The following is a 9,105-nucleotide window of genomic DNA, read 5'->3' as shown; positions in this document are numbered from 1 at the left end:
CTTTCCCATTGGTTGACTGGATGTAAATTTCACCTTTAAGTATCACTCTTGAATCGAATGAAAACATCATGGGAATGAAAAAAAAGCTTCACCAATTCAAGACGCTACTTGATACCTTTGGAAATGAAGCCAATTACTCCGATCATATGCCGCGCACAAGCTTGTAATGACGCCTGGAGGGGCCAGAAGATTTTGGACATCATGATAAAATTTCCCTTATCCCCACTTAAGGCTCTGTAATATTCTCATGCACCCGCCCCCCCCGTTTTATTTGCAATCCATTTTCTATAGTGTCCCCTTAAAACTCTATCAGCGACTGAGCCTCCCTCCATTCCATGTCATGCCCCCCCCCCCCAACGATTAATTTTGATTGTTCCCTTATAAGCCACTAATATTTTACAGTGGTGTTATTACGAGAAGCTATTTTGGGGTCTGGGCTAATTCAATGGCCACTGACCACCGTGAACACCGGAGAGGGACGGATTGTAAAGCTAGCGCTTCACATCTCGCGTTTTTAGCCAATCAACACTAACATCTCTTCGGTGGAGGAAGGCACTGAGAGGGTAAAGTGTCTTGCTCAGGAACACAATGCACAATTTCGTTCTCAGGGTCGCTCTTCATCCCAACCGACTCCAACCAATACCTTTTACTAACCTGGCTCAAGCCCAGGCTTCTCGCGATCGCTAAGCGCCAACCGCTTGGCTAGCAGGTCTCTTGCACTTTATCTTCGGCGATAATTTAACAACTATGGCTCAGAGGGAGAAAAACCTTAGTTGTGTTCAGTCCGAATCAAGTATAATGTTTGGTTTGAATCTTTGTGACCAAATCTTAAATAACAGAAAAAAGTTTCCAGCGGACTGTTTAAATATGGTCGAACATTTGCAAAAAAAGAAATCCTATCTTTCGCTAATTTTTGGATTTTCCCTTAAAAAGGTAATGGTTATTACGTACCCAATGCTGAAAGCCAGGGATTTAACATGCAGATCAGTCTTCAAACGTCTAAGGACCCATCAGGAAAAAAGGGAGACAGGGAGAAATTACTGTTGAAAGACGGCGCGCTTTTAATAATGATCTGCGTGGCTTGCATTATTGGGCGTTTAATCAAAAGAAACAGAATACTGTGAAGTGTTATCCATAAATATTTTCTTTGTATAAAACAGCTAAAAGACACTCAATTGGACCGAACGCACTTGTTCCTAGTGCCGTTTAGTTAATGTACACTTCACACCATCCTTGGGTCGGAGGGTCCCTCTTTCAAGAACAGCGCGCGACTGATCAGGTACCAAAGAAAACTTGAACGTCTGAAGAAAGCGTGACAGCAGAACCTTGGCCTCGATCTAGTATGAGAGAAATAATTAGCACTGACGGAAATAAAAGTTACCTGACTGATTTCTGGTCTACAGTTAAGTTAAAAAGCGGTTCTGGGATGACGGAAGTGGCTGCATAAGTTAAATTGTCACTGCAGAGGTATTCACAGCTTTCCGAAGATATTCGAGCGATTTCCGAAAATTCTTATGAAATCGCCGGCCGTAAGCCATTCAAAGATTTCCCTTCGCCGACCTCATATTGCAATTTGACTTGGAGTGAAAAAAATGCAGGGGAAAAAAAAGGAAGTTGAAGAAAATATAATCGAGTGTATCAGACCAGGTCCTTAAATCAACCTAAGACTACTTTTAGATGTCAAAATGTTTCGCTGTTATCTGTCTGCGTCCTGTCCTCCAAAGCTAACACTTACTCATGTTTACCTGGGCGAAGTTTAGTCCGATGCAGTTGCGAGGTCCAAGTGAGAATGGGAAGTAGCTGTAATGACACCTAAAAAACAGACGAGAAAACAAAACTTATTACATGTTCTTAACACAAACCCAAGTATGGCTAAGACTGTGAAACATCGCAAGACAAAAACTCTTTATATCAATGTGCCAGAGGAACCATTTTGGAAAAAAGTTAAAACAACTTGAAATGAGTCAGCAAGCTCTGCCAAAGCAACGCAAGAGGGAAAATGCCAACTGTAAAAAAAAATCTAAAAAAGTAATTCATATAAATTTTTGTCTTGTCTGAATACCTCCTAAGTACTTCGCCATCGTCAAATCGGTAAGGGTTGAATTCCTCTGGGTTTTTCCAGTATTCAGGAAAGTGACTGGCCACATAGGTGCTCGTCTACGAGAGAACCAAACGCACTTAAAAAGGCTTTCCACTGTAAACTAACTTCTTCATAATAAATTATGACCCACAGTAACCCACAACTGTCGTAACGTGACTGCGAGATATCTACCCCTGCTCTGACAGCTCAATGGTACGTAGGATGGGGGAGGGGGGGAGGGGACACTTCAAAACTTGCTAGCCATTCTAAAACAACTACCTATTCTCTTCCACCTGAAAGTAACCCTTGAAACTTGCGCTTTTATCCGGTTTTGCATCTGTTTTATAGATTTGCTTCGAACTTAAGAAATGTTGTTAACTGGAGAAACAAAGATGTGCAAAAATACTGTACAATGATGGCGACATCTGTAGGTATTTTATATCCTCCGACATCTTGACCCTTTTCAATCTTTCGTATGTTACCAGTCGCTGGTGGATGACGCCGCAATGTCTCTTTTATCACCTGAATTGATAAGAAAAAAATATATTTCATTGTCTTGATAACTTCTTGGCGCAAGGAGTATACAGTGGAACGTCACTGTATTGGCAGAGCATAACTTTGAACGATTCCAATTGATTCTCGAACTAAAGTGATCCAGGACTTCATATCTTTACTACGCAATGAGAAACTTCACATGCTTCAGTAAGTTAATACGTATTCACTAATACTTTAGCTCATCTCTAGCCACAGTAATAATAATAATCTTAATAGTAATAATAGTAATAATCTTTCCCCATCGTATCTGAAGCGGATCTTTACCAACACCTCAAATGTACACTCACACAATCTTAGAAATTCTGAGCTAAATTATTATGTCCCCAGACCCACAACTGAGTCTGCAAAAGAGAGCCTACACTACAGAGGATCTGTTCTGTGGAATAGGATTCCTTCTGAGATTAAAAAACTGCCTAGTTTGAATGTTTTTAAAACTTCGTTTCATGGGAAAGATTTCTCTGATACACCATTGTAACTCTTATTATTCATGATACAAGTTTTTGTATTTTTAACATTATAGTAAATAGTTCCTTGTTACTCATGATATAAGTTTTTGTTTTTGTTTTTGTATGTTTAACATTATAGTCGATAGTTCTTGAAGTATTTTAGTATAATTTAAACACGATTCCTAGGAAGACCATGTAAAATGATATGATTTCGTGTATAAATAAAGATTGATGATGATGATGATGACAGTTACATCGTGTCTACGCATGACAAAAATTACACCACTAAACACTAAAAGAAGCCTTACCAATCCCAACTGGTGGAGTTTAGCCAAGTCATCAAACGCGACATGCTGTTTTTCGCCCAGGACGTCAAACACTTCTCCAACCAGGCTACAATCAAACACAACAGTTTATGTACGTTTGCGCAAGTAGCAATAGGAAACAGATGTAACAAAGTGAGTTTAGAGGAGTGGTCGGTACTTTTAGTGCAAGTTTACACGACGAACTACTCAGACTGGATAATTTGGTTTTATCAATTGAGTTGATAACGTACACTGGCCACCGTAAATGGTTTCAAAGCCGACGTTTCGAGCGTTAGCCCTTCGTCATTCGCTCTGCCCAAGGGCTAACGCTCGAAACGTCAGCTTTTAAACTCTTTACGGTGGCCAATCTACACTATCAACTCAGTTGATAAAGCCAAATTATTTTGTTATAGGTAGGGAAACAAGTTTCCCATCAGCACCTTCCTCTCTCCCCCCCCCCCCCCCCCCCGCATTGAATCTTTTGCCATGCGCATTAGAGCGCTTTTCGATTGAGTGTCGTAAGACCTAAGCCACAGTAATCACAACGGCTAATCAGTCGAAGGACAATTCCTTTAGGAGCTAGTGAGAACTCAAAGTAAAGCCTACAAAACGCTAGCGACCTGGTCATGATTAGTTTCAAATTTCACATCTGATTGGTTGAGAGAGTGGCGCAGGTTTTCTGGACCAATCACAGACCAAAACATGGCAATTACAAGAAATTCCAGATACCTTCGACACCCATTTGAAAATTTCTCTACAGAAATGACTGAGGACTAATGAGTAAAAAAAGGCCAAAACCGAACCGAGCCATTAGCACTTCTCTCTTGCGGAAATTAGAAATGTGAGTATCAATCCCGAAGGTATGAAGAGTCTGATGAATAAAGGGGGTAAGTTTCTAAAGAAACTCTGGTGCTGCATCGGTGGGAGAGAATAATAGGGTAATTTAGTGTTATCAACTAGGTTGAAAACGTAAATTGGCCACCATGAAGAGTTTAAAGGCTGATGTTTCGAGTGTTATCCCTTCGTCAATCGCTCTGACGAAAGGCTAACGCTTGAAACGTCAGCCGCTAAACACCCTACGGTGGCCAATTTATGTTTTCAACTCAGTTGACAATACTAAATTACCTTATAAACAGCCTGGTTGACTCCACCTCACCTGTCCTGAATATCAGGATGGTCTCCTAGGTCAAGAACACAAAACGCCAACAAACTGGAAGTAGTTTCATGACCTACAACAAAAAACAAACAAAACTTAAACAAAGTTACTTACTCTGTGGGACAAAAGAAAAGGGAAAACAGTTGAGGCGTTCATCCTTCCTAATTTGGAACTGTTATACTGAAGTAGTACATACATGTCTAACGGGTTCCTGCCAAATTGACCAACTTTCAGGTTCATATTGGGATAAAGGGGGTCAGTTTCAAAAGAAACTGTGGTGCTGCATCGGTGAGGGAGTATACCAAGATAATTTAGTGTTATCAACTGAGTTGATAACGTCAATTGGCCGCCGTGAAAAGTTTAAAAGCTGACGTTTCGTGCCTTAGCCATTCCTCAAAGCGATGGACGAAGGGCTAACGCTAGAAACGTCAGCTTTTAAACTCTTAACGGTGGCCAATTGACGTTAGCGACTCAGTTGATAATACTAAATTCCCTTGTCATAGTGAGGTAGACTAAAGGGTTCTAAGAACCGTAATATATCATCGTAATCTCATCGTAACATCGTAATATATATCGAAAACGCCGCAACAGCGTCTCTAAATTCAAGCAAATACCACAATCTTTAACCTTGAGAGTAAGTTTAGAGCAAATTACTTGTTACTGCAAAATCATATCATAACACGATTTTTTCAATAACGCTGTACAGAAAGGTTATTTTTGATTTAGAGAAACAACTATGTAGAAAATTTGAAATCATTCACTCAAAAGATGGAAATTACAAATTATAAATACCAGCAATGAAGAAAGTCACAAAATCATCCACTAAGTCTTCAATTCCAAGCTCAGGAATTTCTTCTGAAAACAGAAAACGCAAAACAAAAGATGGTAAAGGACAAATTACGTTCAAAATTATGCTTCCTCTCCTAACATGACCCTGACCAAGGAAACAACAGATTCCGTTTGCAAACCTTGCTGCTGAATAATTCGTTGTAATATATCATCAGGGACCTCTTCTCCTCTTGCCATGGCATGCTTTCTTGCTTCAATCACTTTCCTTCCGGTTTCACGCAAAAACTGCACAGCCTTAACCACTTTTCGTTGGAATGGATACTGGAAAACGTTGAACTACAAAAGAGTGGGGAAAAATAGGAACAAGTGTCATGGTTTTGCATCGGGGTTTGCTGGAAATTTCAGCCAAATGTTTACCCACAATCGTTTACAAAAACTTTAGGCCACGAACTTTAAAACAGCACCCACGAATCATTAATAGTTAAAACTGAAACACGTTTTCAACCCCTCATAAAAAGCACCAAGTAGGGAAGCGAACGGGGGGGGGGGGGGGGGGTACTCTGAACATTATCTTAGTCCAAGATAGTAACAAGCATCGTAAGCTCAACTAATGGTATAGGGGATGGGTAACTCGGGGGTCATATCTTCAACCAAAAGTCTACCACTTACCTTACCCCTGAGCACCTTTTTCATGCAGGCTAACGTTTTTTGCGCAAAGGGCAAGTTGGAAGTTAAATCTTTAACCTTGAGGTTGAAATTACATTAGATAATGACGAGATAAAGAACACACCCGGTGGAAGATGTCAAAAGATGCTTCTTCTACTCCATAAAAACTCAAAGAGACAGCTTCAGAAAACTTGTTGTCCTTTCCACTCATAATTTCTAAGTCCATGCCAAATGCCACCTGTGAGATAGCAAGAGGGTGAGCTAGCTTGGCTCTCTCTTATGAGAATAGTATTCAAATAAATATTTAATAAGGCACATATTCCATACAAACATTTGGGCACAAAATAGAGGTGTTCTGGCCAACAACTATCCATCATGATGGAGATTGATTCAATAAAAAAGAATGTCATATATTTTAACTATGTGCATCTGACTGATTTGACGAAGATAATTACAGAGAATTAAGTGCTCTGTATGAGGATGGGACAAATCATGTCAAGGATAAAGTCTGTAGAGAAAGGAGGGGGGGATGGAAGGTAGAACATGGAAGAGCCCCTACCCCCTCTACCCCTTCGACTCAAGCGGAAAAGTATCTTATAGCAGCCAGAAAATTCTAAGAGGCAAAATAAATTAATTACCTTACAAATGACATCTAATGCTGCCTTGGTAAACTGGTTAAACATATGAATTTCTGTTTGTCCATCAGCCATTGTGCCCAGGTGTTCAAGCAAAAGGTCAGCAGTAGAATTAAAAGAGCCCATCAAATCTTTTAGACTCCTGAAAGTTACACCATTTAATATAGAGTACTAAGTGAATGGTTAGAATGTTTATGAAGTCTTGCAGCTGGGCATAATTCTTCTGTTTTACAATATGGTTTTGGTGTCTCTGTTAAGTTTTAAGATGAAATCACAAACGCGACTCCAATCAAATAATACTGTACAACATTATCATTTCAAAATCGACTTTCAAATTTCCCTTTTCATCCAATGGGGAATACTTACTTGCGATGGAAGGCTGGGTGCATTATGGCACGTCTTTTCTTCCAAGAATCGTCATCAAGGTTGGTTACCAATCCACGGCCAAGAAATCTGAAACAGATAAGTTGTACAGTTAAACCATGTGAAAAAGTAGTGTAAGTCAACAGTTACAATAACAGTGAATAGCTGGAAGTCAAATACACCCCCAGCCCCATTTATAAAGTGTTTGGCTTAGAAACTGTTACAGTATTGTTATGCAGGTAGTGGCAATTAATATTACCTTGAAAAATTATAGGGATGCTTTAAACTTTATATCTAATCTCAAAGCTTTGCAATGATCAGTTGCAAACTCCTGTTCAAGCCTCACATATTTCTCTTTAAGTACTTGTATTTTTTCTCTTAGTTGCCATCCTCAATTTAAAGGAATTAAGCCAGATCAGTAACTTTGAGTTATTACTTGTTGTGAGCAACAAATGTTTCAGTGTGGTTTTTGTAATGTTAAAATATAGTGAATGTATCCTTCAAAGTACAGAGTTCATATGTGCCAAATGATTCTGTCTCAGTTTTGGATTTTGAAATGTGTGTTGAGATTCTTGCAATTGTGTATTCCACCCATAGACACCCTTAAGGCATTTCACCTAGTTTTCAAAATCTTTATTCCTTTGATATTACAAAAAAGGGGAAAATGAAAGAGATGATGGAAGTAAAAGGAGAAGGTAGGTTGGACAAAGTGACTGAAAAGAAGCTCAGGATAGGAAACAAAGAAAGAAAGAAAGAGAGAAAGGAAGAAAGAGAGAGGGAAAGAAAGAAAGAAAAAAAAAAGACAGAAAGAGAGGTGAGCAAGAGGAATGGATTGACTATACAATTGAAGGGTGATGTACAAATCAAGGAAGAGAACAAAAAAAGAAAGGAACCAAAACAGAAAGATAAATACCTTTGTCCATAGAGACTTCCCAGTATTTTATAAGACATGGCCTCTTTAGGTTGGCACTTGACTACAAGCACATTCTACACAAAAAAAGTTAGCTTAGTTTAAGTTGACACATATGTGATCAGTTAGTGATTTTTAAAACTTGTCATAAATCTAGATGCTCATTAAAGCAAATGGGATCATGTGTACTATAGGTGGACTCGGTCGACATATCGGGCGACAGTCGACCGATATATCGGTCGACTATCGGTCGACTATCGGTCGACTATCGACCGACTATCGACCGACTATCGGTCGATAGTCGACCGATAGTCGACCGATAGTCGACCGATAGTCGACCGATATATCGACCGACTGTCGGCCGATGCATCGGCCGATATGTAGCGATCAACTGCCGGTCAAGTATCGGTCAAGTATCGGTCAAGTATCGGTCAAGTATCGGTCAAGTATCGGTCAAGTATCGGTCAAGTATCGGTCAAGTATCGGTCAAGTATCGGTCAAGTATCGGTCAAGTATCGGTCAAGTATCGGTCAAGTATCGGTCAAGTATCGGTCAAGTATCGGTCAAGTATCGGTCAAGTATCGGTCAAGTATCGGTCAAGTATCGGTCAAGTATCGGTCAAGTATCGGTCAAGTATCGGTCAAGTATCGGTCAAGTATCGGTCAAGTATCGGTCAAGTATCGGTCAAGTATCGGTCAAGTATCGGTCAAGTATCGGTCAAGTATCGGTCAAGTATCGGTCAAGTATCGGTCAAGTATCGGTCAAGTATCGGTCAAGTATCGGTCAAGTATCGGTCAAGTATCGGTCAAGTATCGGTCAAGTATCGGTCAAGTATCGGTCAAGTATCGGTCAAGTATCGGTCAAGTATCGGTCAAGTATCGGTCAAGTATCGGTCAAGTATCGGTCAAGTATCGGTCAAGTATCGGTCAAGTATCGGTCAAGTATCGGTCAAGTATCGGTCAAGTATCGGTCAAGTATCGGTCAAGTATCGGTCAAGTATCGGTCAAGTATCGGTCAAGTATCGGTCAAGTATCGGTCAAGTATCGGTCAAGTATCGGTCAAGTATCGGTCAAGTATCGGTCAAGTATCGGTCAAGTATCGGTCAAGTATCGGTCAAGTATCGGTCAAGTATCGGTCAAGTATCGGTCAAGTATCGGTCAAGTAGCGGTCAAGTAGCGGTCAAGTAGCGGTCAAGTAGCG

At 40.1% G+C, this 9,105-nt stretch overlaps 1 protein-coding gene across 5 annotated transcripts in view; it reads right to left on the bottom strand.

Annotated features, from left to right (window-relative positions):
* Positions 1-1,117: 1,117 nt before the first annotated feature.
* Positions 1,118-9,105, bottom strand: part of LOC113668158 (cholesterol 24-hydroxylase) — a 19,382-nt gene continuing 11,394 nt past the window's right edge. For all 5 annotated transcript variants that reach the window (XM_089214063.1, XM_089214059.1, XM_089214062.1 and 2 more), the window contains 12 exons: positions 7,909-7,982; positions 6,999-7,085; positions 6,636-6,774; positions 6,122-6,235; positions 5,511-5,667; positions 5,335-5,397; positions 4,543-4,615; positions 3,390-3,474; positions 2,492-2,602; positions 2,063-2,157; positions 1,746-1,812; positions 1,118-1,337 (listed from right to left, as the gene is read on the bottom strand). In XM_089214063.1, the coding sequence (XP_089070189.1) occupies positions 1,197-1,337; positions 1,746-1,812; positions 2,063-2,157; positions 2,492-2,602; positions 3,390-3,474; positions 4,543-4,615; positions 5,335-5,397; positions 5,511-5,667; positions 6,122-6,235; positions 6,636-6,774; positions 6,999-7,085; positions 7,909-7,982 (1,206 nt within the window). In that variant the 3' untranslated portion in view covers positions 1,118-1,196. The remainder of the gene's footprint in view (positions 1,338-1,745; positions 1,813-2,062; positions 2,158-2,491; positions 2,603-3,389; positions 3,475-4,542; positions 4,616-5,334; positions 5,398-5,510; positions 5,668-6,121; positions 6,236-6,635; positions 6,775-6,998; positions 7,086-7,908; positions 7,983-9,105) is intronic.

Source organism: Pocillopora damicornis, chromosome 8, assembly GCF_964200805.1.
Source record: "Pocillopora damicornis chromosome 8, jaPocDami1.2, whole genome shotgun sequence".
In the NCBI taxonomy this organism is placed as follows: Eukaryota; Metazoa; Cnidaria; class Anthozoa; order Scleractinia; family Pocilloporidae; genus Pocillopora; species Pocillopora damicornis.
The sequence above is the reverse complement of the archived record's forward strand: the minus strand, read 5'-3'. Positions and strand labels throughout refer to the sequence as shown.